Raw genomic sequence first — 19,482 nt, 5'->3', positions numbered from 1 at the left:
TTTTCAATAACTTATACTTACTCAATTTTCATAAATATGTGGAAAAAAACTACACGTTTGCCTGTCGTTATGTTTCCAAGTGAGCATACCCTTTAACGGTAGGAAAACCCCTAGTTGACATCCCATAATAGTTCTCATTCACCGATATCAATATGGAGGACTCACAAGAAGGTAGACTTCAATATGCTTCGGTGTTTTTAGTGATATCTTTTGTGTTTTATGTTTGATTATTTCCAAGTGTGATATGCGGCAATCTATGGAATATCATCCGTCTGGAAAGCATGTTACCATGGGAACAGTTTATGATAACTGGCGACATTCATTGGACTTTTCGTTGGACTGTGATATCGACGAAAAATGCGTTTTCGTAATCACAAATTCTGTACATCATCTGCTTTTAGAAATTCCGCTTTATAATTTTGTGTCGAAGATAAAATCACCGTGTTCACCTTGGTTTTTCTTACTGTATATTTATGGAGCTATTCGCGAAATAATAGATACTTTATTGTTACAAAGTACAGTTGGCAATCAGTTGTCAAGATATCTCAACAATACCAAAGTCCACTGTCCAGACTCCAGTCCAGGCTTCTGATTATGAAATACATGTAACAGTTGAATCCGATCGTGACATTTGTAACATTTGCGGACAAAATTTTCATGTTTATGGTATAACTCACTGTAATGATGTCACTCTTTCGGATCAGCTCTCATATTACATGAACAGTTACAGAATATGAAACATAGTCTTCTATTTCATTGAGAATTTGAATGGGACATGTTAATATGTACATGTACTGATGTAGCATAACAATATTATTATTTATTCTTTTTTTATGATGGCATTGGCCTCGTGAAGGCCAGCAGTTGTGTTCAGCTCAACTTTTTGTAACATTTGAGTTAAATGCTATTTCCCCTAACCCCCCCCCCCCCTCAATTAATGATAACATTTTTCACAATGGATTTATTTATAGGGGACATATGTAGGGTATGTCGGTCAGAGGGGGCATCTGACCGACCCCTCTTTCACCCCTGTATTTGTACAGGAAGTATCAAGTTCATACATCAAGATTGGTGAGTCCTACTTCTGAATTTCAAATTTCCTGTTAGTTTTTCTTTCTGAACTTGACTTTACATGTATGAATGTGATTCACAAATGCAAGAGTGAAATTTTACCACTTCTTGTAAATTGAATAGATAACATACATGTGCCATATCAGAAAAAGTGTATTACCTAGACATGTGTTGCCAACAGCATGATAGAAAGACAGTGTTTAATTTGTGTGTGTTGATGTCATTGGTGTAATGTTGTGGTTGTGTTGTAATTATTAGTGGTACATGTAGTCATGTTGTATACTGTACCATTTTGTGGCAGTATAAATGTACGAAAGTTTGGTAAGCAGCTCATTTCCTAAGTGTACATGTGTGTTGAAGAAGAAGATAAACAAAATAATACAGTTGGTTTTTGCACAGACAAAAAATAATAGCGAAAAAAAAATTGTATGATAGATGCTTTACTGGAGTGATTTATTCAAATTTACTATAAAGCATTTATGCAAATTAATATTTTGTGTGACATATTCTCTTGAAGTATGCCAAGGTCTATTTCATGTAACAAAGTATGCTTCTTCCATTTTATCCAGTTCCTGTAACTTTTACTTTCAATATTTATTTCTCATAGTCTCCTGCAATGGCTTAAACACAGTAAAAAGGAATATTGTGAATTGTGCAAACACAAGTTTTCATTTACACCAAGTAAGTATATTTTACATTATATCACTAATATGAAATCATTAAAAATCTTTACTCAATCAGTCAGTCTCAGTCAGTCAGTCAGTCAGTCAGTCAGTCAGTCAGTCAGTCTCAGTCAGTCAGTTCGTATGTCCGTCTATCCGTCCGTCCGTCCATCCGTCCGTCCGTCAGTCAGTCAATCAGTACAGTTAGTCAGTCAATCAGAGCCAGATTCCTGAAACACTTCCTTTCAATGTTATTACGAGATTAGGTGGAGCAAATGGACACATATGCCTTCAACTTGTTGGTACACAACTTGTCCAGCCCTCATAACATTATATGGCAATTTGAAAAATGATGTGAGAACAATATTTATCACCAGTTTAGATAATCATATAGTTCATACATTTCATATTACTATTAGGTATCATGTCTGTGTGTAAGATACAAAATGTAGGATGCATTTTTATTTGAAATGTTGAGATAATTTCATTTGGGAAATAAATCATGGATTATTTGACATGGTAAATGTCGGAAATGGGATAAGATATATGTACATTTACTATACAGCTTAGCTAATAATGTTTACAGGATTTCCTTTCAATATTGTGATATATATGTATGAAGAGAACAGGAAAATAGAACTGACAATAAAAACAATGTACAACTCTAGAATATAAAGTATGTTTACATATATATCAGTTTCACTATCTGTATATTTTATGAAAGTGGAAAGGTGCAATTCGTGATATGAAACACAAATTAGTTATTTTGACTGGGCTTTTTTACACTTTGGCAAGTATGTTATCATGATAAAATTTCTTGAAAAAGTCCCTGGTGTTAAACTAATCAAAGTTTCAAACCGTTTTTGTACTCATTTGCTGTTGATTGGGATAAAAAGAGTCTTTGGATATCATTGAATAGCACCTGTTTAATTTGCATAACTAATGAGATAACTTTGACTAGATAGTAATTACAATATGTGAATATATTATTAGTGAATATTTGTACACTATAAAAATTAAATGACTTGTGTTTTCTTTTGATATAGTATATTCTCCAGACATGCCGTCAAGGCTGCCCATCAAGGATATAGTTAGTGGTTTAGCTAAAAATATGGCTACAGCAGTCAAGTATTGGTTTCATTATACACTGGTTACATTTGCCTGGCTTGGTGTGGTACCACTCACTGCTTGTAAGTAATTTACTTAAATGTGGTTAATTGTCTGGTGAAATTGCATATTATTCTAAGTTACTGTAACAATACGGGGGATGGGGGGGGGGGGGCATTTTGGGACTCTGAAAGAAATGCTCGAAATGTAGTGACAGAAGTGTTTGTATAATGTAAATGATGTATCTAGACATAAACATATATACATTTGTAGTAAGATATTTGTAACTGACAAGTTACTAAAACTCCAGTGGGTAACTCATAGTGGTAACTGTTGTGATGTATTTGGTCTAATCCTAGTCTGAAAGTTCCAGTTGTTGATTTGCTATGTACAAAATGTAACCACTCACAACCCCATATTACTAAATGTACGTAAGCAGAAACAACAACAGGTCTTTCTGGCTAGGTCTATCTAACACTACTTTTTCCATTTTATCAATATTTCCCTTTTAAATTCAAGCCTAAAAGTGTTTGAATCCTAGACGGAGACATTTACATGTTGTGTTGATGTTTCTACAGCTCTGCCAGACTGCTGGTATTCTCACCCAAATGATAATCTGACATTGGCCTTTTAACAGTTTCTGACATCTTTGCTAGATCAGCTTTTTCTGCTGACTGATTATATCAACGTTGTTGATATTAAATTTTATGATCATTTCCATTTGTATTTTTTCTGTAATTGATCTAATTTGATGTGTTTATTTTGTCAGGTCGAATCTATAGATGTCTGTTTAATGGTTCACTTAGTTCCTTGCTTACCTTGCCAATAGATATGCTGTCAACGTAAGTCTACAACTTTATGTGTTTTCAACCACAAACCCTACATGTACATGTAGGGTCTATAATTTAATATCTAGTGCATGATCAGAGGACGTGTAGTATTCATTTATGTAACTTGTAATGATGGGCATTGTTACCATATGCAAATTATATTATAATGATTCATTATCACTTGAGAATATTCCTCACACACAAGTCATATATATATACCATGGCTTTGAGTTACTGTACTACATTCATAACAACTTACAGGAAGACCTCAAGTTTCATTTTTGTGACTAACTGGTTATGTGGTGGCCTCATGAAGTTTCCATGTAAAATTTTGTATTCTGTGCAGATAAACTTAAAGTAACATTTTATGAAAATAAGATTTACTCATTTGGGCCAAAGAGATATGGTAATCTGTTATTCATCCGCACATATATTTTGAAAATTTATTTCCTTTTTAAGATTGTACATGTATAAAAGGGCAGGGTATTATAGTGTATGTTAATTAAACAGTAAACAACTATTTTTATACCAATTACCATACTCAAGCCAAGTTATTGTCTTTGATCAGAAAATATGGATTATATACCCTGGTCGTTCTATGTCACGACAACTCGTGTCTACATTTGTACGTCACTAGATTTGCTGTGCTTGAAATCTGAGTCAAATTGACATTTCCTCCCCAAATTTTGATACTACATGTATGCTTGAGGAGGTATAATTATATTATTCCCCAATATTTGTCTTCATTCTGACATTCAACTGGAAACTACTCATGACCTAAGGGTTTGTCACTATTTGTCTACCGACTTGTCATGACAAAGACCCCTTAGGCCACTTGTATTTTCCTCAGCTGAATGAGACAAATATTGGTGAATAGTATCTAATTAAATTTGAAGAGTAGAGAGCCTAATATCCATATTTGAATGTCATTCATTCACAGAGACAATATATTGTCTGACTGTTTCCAAGGCTGTTTTGTAGTGACTTGCACACTGTGTGCATTTATAAGTCTAGTCTGGTTGAGAGAACAGATTTTACATGGTGGAGGCCCAGAATGGTTGGAAGAAAATAATGAAGAAAACCTTGCTGCTGCAGATGATGGGGTGGCAGACATACCAGATGATGACCCACCACAAGACGCTGTACCAGAGGAGGTAAATAAATAATGCTGTCAAGAAAAGAGCAGAGATTTATAGTCCTATTGGCAATTCCTGAAACAATGTAACAGTGTTTTTGCTATGATGCCTGGAAGCGATAACAAGGGGTTGGGGATTGGGATGGTAAAAGTTGCATAGTTTCCCATACATTCTATCAGAATTTTGTTTTCGAACCCAGGTAAAATGATAGTAGATTTTACCTTCTTACTACCCTTGACAAAAACACTGGCTACCATCTTGGGATTTGTTTGTTCATATTTGTATTTGTTTACAAGTGCACACATACATGTATATCTCTACAGTGCACAGGTAGATGTTCAAAGTCTAGTATCAAATTACAAAATATTTCATCAGACATTACTGAAATTGTGTATGTCTCACAAAGACATTTTATCTTTGATACAATAATCTTGGTACATAAAGGACAACACGTTAAACATGCCGACTTATTGTGAATCAAAACAATCTGATGTCATGAAGTCTGGCATCAACTTTATGTATGTACAACCTGCAAAAAAAAACCCTGTGCGTTTGCTTGAATGATGTGAGTCAAGGAAAACCTTCCCACAATTATACAAATTTAGGTAAAAACAACAATGAAACTGATACAAAAACAACAGCGGGTGCCTCTGATGTAAGTCCACATGACACATTCATCAGTTTGTTTATATATTTGGAAGTTAATAAATGTACACTGTACCAGCAACAGTTGGATTTGGTCATTATGATGTGTAGTGTTCTATCAGTAAATAGAGTTATAGGATCTAGGGCATCATGTGGTGTTTCTACTTTGATAAGTTGTCTTTGTATGAAACTTGTCTCATTCCTGTTTAACACAAGCAAGCAAATGCACCAGTATTTTTTCACGGGTTGTGTTTTATACTAGACTTCAAAGACTTCAGTGACAACAATGACTTGCAATTACTTGTACTATGTAACATATCTAGTGAGTTGGCATGTCTGACATTTTGTCCTTATCTACCCATAATGAAGAATCCAAGATAAAAACATAATTATCTGAAATCATTTCATTGCTATAATTCATTTCTGTTCTGTTCTGTTCTGTCTATTCTCTCCATCCTAGCCGGAGGTAGTAGACGATGCACCCCAGGGGGCTGTCAATGCTGCAGTACAGGTTGGTGAAGGCAATGTCAACGCTGGCAATGCAGCAAACCAAGACGCTGCACCGGCTGCTGATCATGCAGCTCCTGCAGATGCCAATGGAGCACAAGGTATCTAGACAGACGATAGAAAATTAGAGACATGGGGCCAATCTACACATTTTTTGTGTAGTAAATAAATTCTTGCCTAAGATTTATGCAGTGTCCTATTCATGTTGTTTGGTGCCTTAAAATTAAAAAACCACTGTATACAATATCTCCATATTTTCAATGGATTTTGATCGTTGTACATGTACCTTTCAGACGTAAACAAGACAATTCATTATTTTTCAGTCAAACTCAGACTTACATGTAAGGATTCAGTCATCACCATTCATGTACAACATGAGTTTTATTAACCAACACTATAAATATATAAACACACAATGTAATTGATGTCATTACAGAAGATGTCAACTGGAATGCATTAGAGTGGGACAGAGCAGCTGAAGAATTGACATGGGAAAGAATGCTAGGACTTGACGGCTCCTTGGTATTCTTAGAACATGTCTTTTGGGTTGTGTCTCTCAACACACTCTTTATTTTAGTATTTGGTAAGTAGTATCTTCCAAAATTGTGTCCTCTTTGCTGAGTACTCCTTGCCTGTGGCCCCTCAGTAAAGGTATGGCTGCATATCTGACACAACAAGGAATTCATCACATGTAATTGATGTCTTAGTCTATATTTGTCATACTGACCGTGTGATGGAGCCAGGTGCACTACAGAATAAATTGACTACAAACAAGTTCATGGTTTACACACAAAGTTTGGATTGTTTTAGTGGGTAATTTTAGTCCCATTTAGTCAGTAACTTTATTTTCACTAAAGAAAAGAAGACAATTTTGTATGAGTGAGTAAAATTCAACCACATGTATATTATATGCATACTTCATTCAAATTCACACATTGTATTGATTTATACAACACATTAATAATGTGTAAAAAAACTGAAAGGGGACAGATATGCTTGATTATGTGCTGCTCTTCGTTCGAAGAAATCTCTGACATCTTATAAGGTTGATGCAGTTCTTGATCCAGAGGGAAGTCAGTATCCAATTACCTGAACATTATCAAATATCAATCTAATGTTATAATATTTTTATATAATATGAGTGACCTAAGGGGTCTTTGTCACTACAAGTCAATAGAGGAGTAGTTACAACCCTTAGGTCATGAGCATTGTCCGACTGAATTAAGGAAAATATTGGAGAATAACATAATTATACCAGTGCCAGTAATATCAAAGAAAACTTGGGGAAAGTAATTGTAATTTTGAACGTATTGATTAACATTTTGAACACAACAGAACCAGTGACATAGACACGTGTTGTCATGACATAGATGTGCTTTGTCATGTTCTAGAACGACCACATTATATATTCCATATTGTTTTTGTTCTAAATGGCTCGTGCATGGTATAATGTATGTTGTCCATTTTCACATTGTTAGATTTTCTAGACAGTAAGAAGTCTTAACATTACAATTCTTTGTTTTCTTTGGCAGCATTTTGTCCATATCACATTGGTAGATTTTCAACCGTCATATTTGGTTTGGAAGATTACTTACAGTTAACTCAGTTTGATGGTTTATTGACAGCCATGTGTGGTTATGTTATGTTAGCCGTATCACTTGTCATGCTACATGTATCCTTTTCAATGCAATCTGACTTTGTACAGACATGATTTCACTTGAATATATACATTATAACCTTTTGTCATTAATGCATTTGGATGTTTAAGACATGCAATCTTGTGTTCAATAATGTTCAGCATTTGACAGTGTTTAGACAGCATTTTATTCTAAAACAGAACACAGCAATAGTTGTGTAAATCTGATTAACAGGAAAGGCAATGTGTATTACATGCCTCAATAAACACTTGAAATCTTGCCATTACTGCAGATAGAAAAACCTGGTGTATTTGCTAGGAGAATGACAAACCTGGTGTATTTGCTAGGAGAATGACAAACCTGGTGTATTTGTAAAGAGAATGACAAACCTGGTGTATTTGCTAGGAGAATGACAAACCTGGTGTATTTGCTAGGAGAATGACAAACCTGGTGTATTTGCTAGGAGAATGACAAACCTGGTGTATTTGCTAGGAGAATGACAAACCTGGTGTATTTGCTAGGAGAATGACAACCCTGGTTTATTTGCTAGGAGAATGACAAACCTGGTTTATTTGCTAGGAGAATGACAAACCTGGTTTATTTGCTGGGAGAATGACAAACCTGGTTTATTTGCTGGGAGAATGACAAACCTGGTTTATTTGCTGGGAGAATGACAAACCTGGTTTATTTGCTAGGAGAATGACAAACCTGGTTTATTTGCTGGGAGAATGACAAACCTGGTTTATTTGCTGGGAGAATGACAAACCTGTTTTTTTCCTAGGAGAATGACAAACTTGGTGTATTTGCTAGGAGAATGACAAACCTGGTTTATTTGCTAGGAGAATGACAAACCTGGTGTATTTGCTAGGAGAATGACAAACCTGGTTTATTTGCTAGGAGAATGACAACCCTGGTTTATTTGCTGGGAGATTTTTAGTTGATAGTGCTCACATGCAATATTAGAGATATAGTAGTATTTTTTCAAAATTGTTCACTTTACAAGGTACACTTACATTTTGAAAAATAACTGAATGTACGTGCTACCCTAAAGATGAAAACTTACATACATACATTTTAATTTAATTTATAGTACTCCATCAGTTGATTTTCCTTAATTTTCACCATCACAGTTTTTGTCATCAATGTCTAAATTCAAGAAATGTAAAAGAATTCTTGGGTTATGTTACATTGTCATCAAAGTTTTTCTTCTAGTGGTAGTAGAAATAGGTATATTTCCATTGATTTGTGGCTGGTGGTTGGATATCTGTTCTCTGGTAAGTATTTATACCGTTCAACTCAGTGTGACTCATCGATAAAATGTCTGATGTATGGTTTAGAAATTCATAAAATCCAATGTAGTGAACTTGGCGCGGTTTCTTTATTTACTTTCTACTTTTATTGTTGTTCTGTTTTTGTTCTGTGATCGCCTTGTACCTACAATGTACATCTCACACAATACGAGTTCACATACAAATCTTGAGTACTGAGTGGATTTACTCAACAACTGAGAATGCGTAATACATGTACATGTACACTGAAACATATGGGTGCAGAACCTCAAAAATGCTCTGTTCAAAAAGAGCTCAAGCACTAGTCTAGTTCCTGACTGACAGTATTCCGTACTTCGTTAACTTCACACTTATACCGTCTAGTCAATCCTGTGACTCTTACACAGAATTCTGTGCTCCCACCTACAGCGTTCATATAAACATGATGAAATCGTTGCGTCCCCATGTGATTTTAGTTTAAAAAGACTGGAGGTGGAGTCCTGGTTGGACATTGGACATAGTCAAAACAGCTGTATCAAATGAATATTAATGAGGAATGATGACGGCCCGTCAATTTGAGATGGATTACTACTGACGTGCCGTTCATGCTTCATTCACCATGGGGTTGAACCACAATTAATGCCTTGAGTCACGGGCTTGACTAGACAGTATAAGTGTGAAGTTAACGTAGTACGGAATATGGCCCATCAGGAACTAGACTACTCGAGCGCAGACAAAGATGTTATTGTAATTGTTCGATGTTCTCTTTGTTTCATTTTCACTTGTCAAGTGTTATATTGTAAGACAGATTCTGATTGGCTACACATAAGTACAAGCTTTGAACGAGAACTCCCATGGTATTGTGTTAGATGACATATAGGTACATGGCTTCACAGAACAAAAAAGAAAACAACAATAAAAGTAGGAGGTGAAAAAAGAATGATGCCAAGTTCACTATATCAGATGTTAATTAGATTGATTAATGAAGGTAAACTCAAGTTAGTTTTAGTGATTGTCGGCACAAACCCTGTAGAAAAATACCTTCCAGATAACTCCCATTGGTGCACTACATGTACACTGCAATACAGACATCTTCTAAAACTGGGTCTTCCTGAGAATGATAATAGACTGGTGTAAGCTGGAATGCAAATGTGTCAAGGCTGGAGGTGTTCATTGGCATCTATCCAGCCAGACTGTAGTTGTATACCATCTCTCATGTTTCATCATATTCCAGTTATTCGTTATTCTCCATACTTATACAGATACAGATACACGATTTTGTATTAATTATATTTTGTAGAAGACAAGACATCTATTACTTACATTTGTTTTATTTCATTTCTAATTTTTATGCAATTTTCATATTTTTTCTCAAACTGCATGAAATCTTCATGTCAGTTACTTGATACAAACCATAATACCATCACAGTATATTAACGCTGACATCTTTTGCCAAACTTTTCAGTCCATGTTTGATGCTACCATCCAAGACAGAGAAAACAGCTTTAAATCGGCACCTGGTACTGCCATGTTCTTACATTGGCTAGTAGGCATGGTGTATGTATTCTATTTTGCATCATTTATCTTACTCTTAAGAGAGGTAAGTTCTTGATTACATTTTGTGCTTTTGCTAAGATTTGGGGACCCCTGTCACAGAGGATGAAATCTCATAAAACTTGCATACATTGTATATTGCAATAGCTTGTACCATAAGTTTGACGGGGAACCCAAGTCTCAGGTATTTGGGTGTGTGTGTGTGTGTGTGTGGGGGGGGGGGGGGGGGGGCAGTAACTTTAGACCTCACACTCAAATTTATCAAGTCTTTATGTTTGGGGCAACTGACCAGATAGGTAGGTGCACCTTGTTTATACAGATTGGGCAGGGAAACCTGATGCTTTGAGTGGACACCCTAAGTTGATGCGTTTTCTGTGCATGCACTGTAATGGGTAGTGTTCAGTTCTGAGACTCAAAAAAGAGAAATAAGAGAATTTCAATGATTTTAATTTTGACTGGTGTTTTATATTGCTGAGATTGAAATCCATACATGATCACAGCAATCACCAATATTTATAGTCACTTGTTCTGATTTCTTGCTAGGTATTGCGTCCTGGTGTACTGTGGTTTCTACGTAACCTCAATGACCCAGATTTCAACCCTGTACAAGAAATGATTCACCTTCCAATGTACAGGCATGCCAGACGTTTCCTATGGTCCATAGTAGTCTTTGGTAGCACTGTCCTTCTCATGCTGTGGATGCCTGTACAACTCATTAAAAAGATTCTGCCAAAGTTTTTACCTTACAATGTTTTATTATCAAGGTAAGGAAGGATTGTGTCTGTGCCAATCTAAAGTGGACTTTGTTTGTTAGCGTTTCAGAACCTCTGTAATAGAGGAGGGTATGTTGGGTATGGACTTCAGGAAGATGAACACAATTACATGTAATCATACTTTGTATTAATCCTAGGAAGTCTACGAATACTAGATTAATACATTAACTTTCAATTGTGAGAAATGATTCTGGAGATCCCCAACATGCACTGAATACCAAGTTTTTTGAGTTATGCCAATATCATGTGTTGAAGTCTAGAATACTGCAGGTACCTTTTTAATGCAGCAAAAAAGTACAAGTCTAAAATGTATCAACTCAGTTTATGTCCCTTTGGACTCTCTCTACCTGAAACAGCATTTGACCTCGTGATAGAGTGTCAAAATAGAACAAGAACACATGTAGTAGTAGTGTATGTGTAGCATGCAGAGTGGAAGTCGTGCTGTTAACCAAGAAATCTACAATTATCGTTATTTTTATGATATGCCTAGTTGATAAAATTCAATGTCAGGTAATGAGAATTGTATATTGTTTGGATAATAGATATTAATATACTTGTTATTTATTTCTATATTTGGTAGTGATGCCCCTGTAAGTGAGTTATCACTTGAATTATTGCTACTTCAAGTAGTATTACCTGCATTATTAGAGCAAGGCCATACCAGGACATGGCTGAAGAACCTTGTGAGGGCGTGGACGGTCTCTGCTGCATATTTACTGTAAGTCAACTCAATGAAAAGTTTTGTGAAGACTTCTTCAATTGATGGAAACTGTTATAACCCATGACACCAAACTAAAGCGTTTTCTGTATGTACCACAAGTGTGAAAGTATACTGTTTCATTTGCTAATTGACCACATTAGAAAGGCCACATGCTTGGCTTGTAAATAAACCAATTGAAACAGTATACTTTTACGTTTGATGTGAATGATATAAATGAGTGTAGCACATAGAGAAAGTGCTTTTCTTCAGTGTTACTCATGGCAAAATTGTAAAACGTCCTTTGAAATGGGATATCATGATTTGATCCCTATAATGTATTGTTCTTTTCTCAGTGTAATTAACCCAAGTTTTGGCTTTTCTTGACAACAGTAATAATTGAGAGAAACCAAAAATCTGTACTGTTTTCAAGAAAAGGTTAAAACTCAGGTTGATTAGGCTGAGGGTCCTGATGAATATTTTATGTGCCAGTGATTATTTGCATTGAATGCATATGCATACATTTGTACTATCAATGGTAGTATTTGCACTGCAGTGCAATACTGAAAACATCATTGCATACCTGCATGGAAATGAAAACACAGGCATTCCTTTTACTCAAAATCATGTTTGACTAAATTCTAGGTTTTTGGATTAAAGGGGAATGTCACTCCAGGAAATGAAGTAATTTTTCACAAACTGTACGTTCTGGAGAGTCATTTCATTATTTTACTACAATTACTTGCAATTTGAGAGAAACATCAAGTTGATCTTGTGCCTTTATAGGGTATCTTTGCTATGGGCCAATGCATCATGGGAATCAGCAGAAATAATGTGTTCAATGATCGAACACTGAATATTCATGAGGGCTGTTTTACACTGTTAGGGTATAGACAATCAGAACTACGAAAATCCAGTGTGCAACTTGAATACGTTATTACTGTTGACTCCCATGATGCAATCCCACAACAAAGATATCCTAAAAGGCACAAGATCCACATGGTGTTTCTCTGAAATTGCAAGTAATTATAGTAAATCTACTCTACACAACAACACAACACAGTGGTTGGGGGGGGGGGGGGGGTAAAGGTCAACTTTATTTGTAGTTGACGATACACAATTATGCCATACGTAGTAATGAAGAAAAAAAAATTGTTGTACAATGGATCTATAGCCATAGTAATAAAGTTATATAATACACCATGTGACAGCAGCCTCTGTCAAGGATCACCATATCATATCATATATTCATAACCACAGCCTCGTCCTAAACTCCAATAACACCTGTGGCTGTTATTGTACACTATAATTTCATGAAATAACTCTCCAGAACCTATAGTCTATGAAAATAACTGTTTCCTGGCGTGGTGTTCCCCTTTAACAGATGTAAATAAAGATCTCCATGTGAGTAAAACAGTGTGGCCGTTTGCATGTGTACTACCGTCGTTTTCTGCTTCTCATGAAAGTACAGAGAACTCTGCAAGCATTCATGCAAATACCTCAAGTATGACACACTGGCACTCATACATCATTGGGGTCCTAATTAGTGTATTTCTGAAGAGACACACAATGAAATGTTACTTTCTTATTACAGCAACTTGAGATCCTATTTGCTTGGAGATGTACCTCTTAGAGACGTTGAAGGAATCTTCATTGGCGAAAACGACGACCAGAGAGATGAAGGAAGACCCATTTTTGGAAATGACCTTGATGACAGAGAAGATGAGGACGATGAACCTGAGACAGATTCAGATTCAGAGGGTGAAGTTGCATCTAGTGATGATGACGATGATGTTGAAATGGCAGATGTTGATGAACCAGCCATTCCAGCACCGGAACCACCATTGATAGCTCAGCCTGCACCTCAGCCACCACCCCAGCCATTGTTGGGTATACACGGACAGGCACTGCATGCTGCACATGAAGCTCTGCTGAACCAAGGAGGCCCTACAGGCTTCACACCTTACAAAAGACCCATATTTTTCTACTTCAGAGTAAGTAGTTTTTGTAATTTGTTTGTCATGGAAATGTTTTTTTGTTTACTTTTAAGTAGTACCAGGATGTAGTCCTATTCATTGAGTGTTCACAAGTTGTACCTCGATATGCCATAATATATTGGTTATCAGAAAGACAAAAGATTTTTAGATTTGGCCTCTAGGAGTGCTATTCAGAAGCATTTCTTACATAAGCCACAAATGTTGATTACTGTATCCTTCTCTGAAAAATTGTCATGTCCCAGTGTTTCATTGTTAAAGTGAATGATATTCTTGCACTGTTCAAATAGTTTTGCTTAATTTTCCGAGGAGGATATAATGTATAGGAACTCATGGAAGTTGTGTGAGACACATTTAGGTGACCTCTTTCTTGACGTTACTACCTTGTGATTGGTACCCATGAGAAGTGATTTAGCTCTTGTGTTCTCTTACTGGGGTACCCACTAGTGATGCTTATTTTGAAAAGGACTGAAGAGGGGATTATCCAAATATAGAGTATGTCATACATGGTTTGATGACCTTTGACCTTGATCTCATTACAGATGAGATTTGCATAATAGACATTAGCACACCTTGAATTATGGCTCCCTCTTTCAATCAATAAATTGCCAAAAATTAAAATAACAAATTGTAAAGGTTTGTTAACATACGTACAATAACAAACTTTTCAGACACTTTCCAACGTTTTGCAATTTATTGAGTTACAAACAAGGACTTGATATATGTTGTTTCACATTCCTTTTTCAAGTAGGAAAACCTAGTAAAGTTGTTTTTTAATAAATACCCACTTATCATCCATATGGCCAATTTAATGTACATGCTTGGCTCATCAAGCTAGTCATATAATATGCTAAGCCTAAAAACCCTATTATCCTATGTGTCTTTGTTCAACACCTTTATCCCATGATGTCTAACTTGCCCCTTTAAACACAAACCTCAAACTCAGCTTAGCCTAGTACGTTACTTTTGTACCACTGTCTAACTGAAACTATTTTTTTTTGTGACTTGCAGTTAGTCCTGCTGATCTGTTTGATGTGTGTAACCCTCCTGATAGGTAGTTTTATCTGCCTAACCATACCAGTTGTCTTTGGACGTGCCATTATGTCTCTGTGGATGGGAGACTCTAAAGTACATGAACTCTACACAGCAGCATGTGGTCTGTACGTCTGTTGGGTTATACTCAGAGCCAGTACTATCTTTATGTCTTGGTTACCACAGGGATGGATCGTCATCGCACGCAGAGTCAAAGAATATTTTGTTCTTGTAAGATATATTTATGTGGTTTTTGGCAATTTTGATGTATTTTCAAAGCAGAGTTTTTACTTTGTTTTGAGTATGGGGGTGGGGGGGGGGGTGGGGGGGGGGGCTAACCAATGAAACAACAATAAGCAATCACTACTCAAGTTTGTGAAACCTGTACTAGCTGTAACTAGGTATTTTGATCAGACAACCAACAATATATTTACTGAAAATTCATAAAATACCAATAGTTTATATTCCACATTTCAATTACATGTCGAAAAAAAAAGATAAATTGTGAACATCATGCTTACAAGATAATCAAGAGAAACATTTACAGTATAATTATACCTGAATATTTATGCACTCAAAGTTTTTTGGATAATTATTATATTTTAGATGTTTGCATTTCATAACTTTTTTCAAGTATTTCTCTGTATGTTGTCTTACAGGCAGTGAAAGCTATTGTAGTAGCTGTCATCTTAATTGGTTTAGTCCCACTACTGTTAGGTTTGGAGTTTGAGTTAGTGATTGTAGCACCATTACGTGTACCATTAGACCAGTCACCTATCTTCTTCCTCTGGCAGGTGAGTGGATCCTTGAAATTCAAATAACATTGGCTAAATGGTCATTTACAACTGTGGTAATCGAAGTTTCAGTTTATTAAGATAGACACAAACTAAAACTATTGTTCTTGAATTAGGTAGATTACACAAGTGGGTGATAGTGGTTCCTCTGTTGTGTGAATCAAATCACCCTGTAATCAAGATAGTGTAAACAGTGGAAGTCCCAAAACAGCGCACTGCAAGTTTATGTAACTAGCTTTCAGAGAGTTGTCCTATTGAGACTATAATTAAACCAGTGTCCATTCAATATCTTATCACTGTTGTATCAACATGATACAATAGCAGTTTTATTCTGTGTCTATCTTAGTAAACTAACACCTTGATTACCAGAGTAATAGTATGCTGTGTCATGATGGCTTTTGTATCTCCATTTCACCATCTACAACCAATTAACATAGGATACACTTTGGAAATAAAAGTCTTTTGCTGTTACGTTATTCAAGACAAATCCAAGCCATTCTCAGTTTTAAAATCAAGACAGAAAATCAGGGTTTACCTTTGCAGGTTTTGGAATTGAGGTCAAAATAATATTAAAAATCAAGAATCCAAAATAACTACTGAATGCTACATGTTAATGCAATTGGACAGTAGGAGATTATGGAATTCCTTGAAAACAAGATGGTGAACCCCAAATTTACTTTCTAATTTCACAAGAATCTGGAACAAACTTGTATATGAATGAGTCAAGCTAATTCTAACTTCAAACAAATTAGTTCCCGAGGCATATTCTTACTTGATAGCATTTTTAAAATATAAAGGAAGAGAAGCTTCCCTAGATAGCAGTGTGTGTATTGAAATGAATAATTCTATTGAGTTGTTTTGTTTTCTCATATAGGATTGGGCTCTAGGTGTTCTTCATACCAAGATCATTTGTGCAGTGACTATGATGGGACCAAGCTGGTGGCTGAAAAGAGCTATAGAACAGGTACAGTCAATTTCTACTGTTGTTAAAATTTCAATCAATATTATCTAATTAAAAAAGCTTGTGGTGTGGAAATAGTCAGAAATACATGCAGTTACTACAGATGTGTTAAGAAATGGTATGATATGCAACACATTCCTCTTTTGAGTATTGCATTCCAGTACTGTTGTCTTAGTTGAAAACATAGTCAATAGCTTCATTTCGATTGATTGTGTGTTCTTATTGTGCATGTAGTACCATGTAAAATAGTAACTCTACTTATCCATTATTTTTGTACATGTAGGTATACCAGGATGGATTCCGGAATCTCAACTTGAAGTTTATCATCAGACATCTTGCTTTGCCAGTTGTGATAAGTTTGTTAGTCGGATTGACTTTGCCGTATTTCTTTGCTGCTGGCATTGTTCCATTGTTTGGTAAGGTCTTCACTATTTGTTTTGTTTGTTTGTTTGTTTGTTTGTTTGTGTTTGTTTGTTTGTGTGTGTGTGTGTGTGTGTGTGTGTGTGTGTGTGTGTGTGTGTGTGTGTGTGTGTGTGTGTGTGTGTGTGTCAGTCTGTCTGTCTGTCTGTCCACATGTTAATGTGTTTGCCACCCTGTGTGTGCCTGTCTATCTGTTGCAATGTGTAGGTATGTTTGTTTGTGATTGTATAATAATAATAATAATAATAATAATAATAATAATAATAATAATGATATATTTATTCTCAGATATGTTTAGGATAAATGTATGTAGTAATATTGAAACATATTACAACTATACAGGAGAGAGGGAAAAAGTCGTGAGATAAAAATTTGCCGTCTTGCATCTAGTTGAGTCTGCCCCGTTTGTGCTTGTCAATGTTTGTACAAGTGTCTGTCTGTGTCTCTGCCCCTCACTCCCATTTTATCTTTCTGTCTTGTCAGTGTTTGTTTGTGTCTCACCCCTCTGTCTGTCTGTCTGTCTGTCTTTCTGTCTGTCTGTCTGTCTGTCTGTCTGTGTATGTCTACCTCTCTGTTGGTCTGTCAGTCATTCTGTCTCGTCTCTGTCTGCCCCTCTCTGCCCCCCCTCTCTCTCTCTCTCTCTCTCTCTCTCTCTCTCTCTCTCTCTCTCTCTCTCTCTCTCTCTCTCTCTCTCTCTCTCTCTCTCTCTCTCTCTCTCTCTCTCTCCCCCCCCTCCCTCCCTCCCTCCCTCCCTTGCTGTCACTCATACAACTATTCTTGACTTTACTGTATAAGATGCCTTTCTGTTCACAGTTTGAATATTAGTTAATTTTGATCAACAAGTGATATCTGTTTCTATATTTTGACATGACAGGTATGGGAGAAGAGTTTAATTATTTCATTGTACGTAGAATCTATCCAGTACTACTCATGATTGTGATGGTAGTTTGCATTGTAACATTTCAAGCTAAACAATTTAAAAGATTATATGAACGTATCAAAAATGAACGGTAAGTATATGGCTCTCATTCTCTCATTACCTCTTTCCTTTCTGTTAACTCATCTATCTTATCTCCTGTATAAACACTATTATTCCAACACTATGCCAGACTTTTCAATATCCCAATACACTGCAAGTATGAACTGTTCATTGGCCAATTTCTTATAGGGTCTATGATATAACCCACAAAAAAACACTGGTGCATGCGTTTGAATGAAGCCAAGGAAAGACTTCACTCAAAGACAAAATTAGGTAAAAACAACAGGACAACTGAATACAAAAACTACAGCAGGTGCCTCTGATGTAGATTCAGGCAACACTTTTATCAAGTTTATTGAAAAGTGTATTGGAAACACACTAGAAAGCAAAACCATTGACAGGTGCTACACACGACTATTAAACTTGTGTTTACACCTTGTTTGTTTTACAGATATTTGGTTGGTCAGAGGCTGGTCAACTATGAACGCAAACAAGCTGGACAAACAACTATCAACTCTATATAAGTCTACTGACAGATTGCAATCTGACAACTACTGCTGTTTACTTTTAAAAACCACCTTCAATACTTTTTTAATGTGAGAATGAGAAAAAATTAGTATTGGTACATTGCTGATGCGGTTTTTTTTTTCTGAAAAATAATAAGTCAAATTACTTGCTAGTCATGGTGCTTCATAAGCTTACAGTGTTTCTTACAAACTGTAGTCACATCATGAATATTTAAATGACACAATACTATGACCAGCTAAATGTGGTTACTTTCATATAAGGAGGAAAAGAGGTATGACACTCTTTAGTTGATGAAGGAACATTTTCAGTTTAAAAAAAACAAACACTAAACTATCTTTATAAAGTTTATGACTGTTCAGTTCTGTCATTAATTACACTTGTGACAGAAATACATGTTTCAAGTTGACTGGCATTTAAAAATGAAATTATGGCAAAAAAAGGTCAAAGGTGACTCAAGGTCAAAGGTAACTCACTACTGTTATACCGTTGTACTGATCTATGGAAATCAGAAAGATATCAATATTTGTATAGAGAAACAATTTACTCTGTTAATGGTGTGCTTTCAGTATTTGTTTGAACTCATGGGAGGGGAGGGGTGGGGGTGGGAGGGGAGGGGGAGTGTTTGCACATTTGACCATGACATTATGTTAAAACGTGCCATGTTAATTTGTACTATGAGCTGTATTTGCCAGAAAAACAACAAAAACTGAAAACTTGTTAGTTAACCATAATTTGTTTAACCTGGGATAAGTCACAAAGATAGAGTTACCTTGTTGACTACACTAAGCTTATATCAAGTGTAACATGAATGAGATTTAGCTAGTAGAAGGAGAAGAGAAGGTTTGATTGGTCAGCCTGTTGAAATATAAGACTTGATTGACCAACTG

At 35.8% G+C, this 19,482-nt stretch overlaps 1 protein-coding gene across 1 annotated transcript; it reads left to right on the top strand.

Annotated features, from left to right (window-relative positions):
* Window positions 1-152: 152 nt before the first annotated feature.
* LOC144437291 (E3 ubiquitin-protein ligase MARCHF6-like) lies at window positions 153-19,172 on the top strand. The gene is made up of 20 exons (XM_078126215.1): window positions 153-171; window positions 972-1,071; window positions 1,679-1,752; window positions 2,780-2,923; window positions 3,610-3,682; window positions 4,611-4,824; window positions 5,912-6,059; window positions 6,395-6,541; window positions 7,491-7,630; window positions 8,726-8,869; window positions 10,329-10,463; window positions 10,961-11,181; window positions 11,771-11,908; window positions 13,482-13,881; window positions 14,893-15,144; window positions 15,573-15,707; window positions 16,582-16,671; window positions 16,952-17,084; window positions 17,963-18,098; window positions 18,519-19,172. Exons 1-20 carry the CDS (start codon window positions 153-155, stop codon window positions 18,589-18,591), a joined length of 2,916 nt encoding a protein of 971 aa, XP_077982341.1. The 3' UTR covers window positions 18,592-19,172.
* Window positions 19,173-19,482: the final 310 nt, after the last annotated feature.

The sequence above is a fragment of the Glandiceps talaboti genome, chromosome 7 (assembly GCF_964340395.1).
Source record: "Glandiceps talaboti chromosome 7, keGlaTala1.1, whole genome shotgun sequence".
Lineage (NCBI taxonomy): Eukaryota > Metazoa > Hemichordata > Enteropneusta > Spengelidae > Glandiceps > Glandiceps talaboti.
Note: the sequence above shows the minus strand (reverse complement) of the source record. Positions and strands in the feature narration are given on the sequence as shown.

Excerpts from the sequence above, each read along its gene's own strand:
- LOC144437291 (XM_078126215.1), top strand. Across the intron at positions 8,870-10,328 it reads GGTTGGATATCTGTTCTCTG|TCCATGTTTGATGCTACCAT; the intron begins GTAAGTATTTAT and ends CAAACTTTTCAG. Across the intron at positions 13,882-14,892 it reads CCATATTTTTCTACTTCAGA|TTAGTCCTGCTGATCTGTTT; the intron begins GTAAGTAGTTTT and ends TGTGACTTGCAG.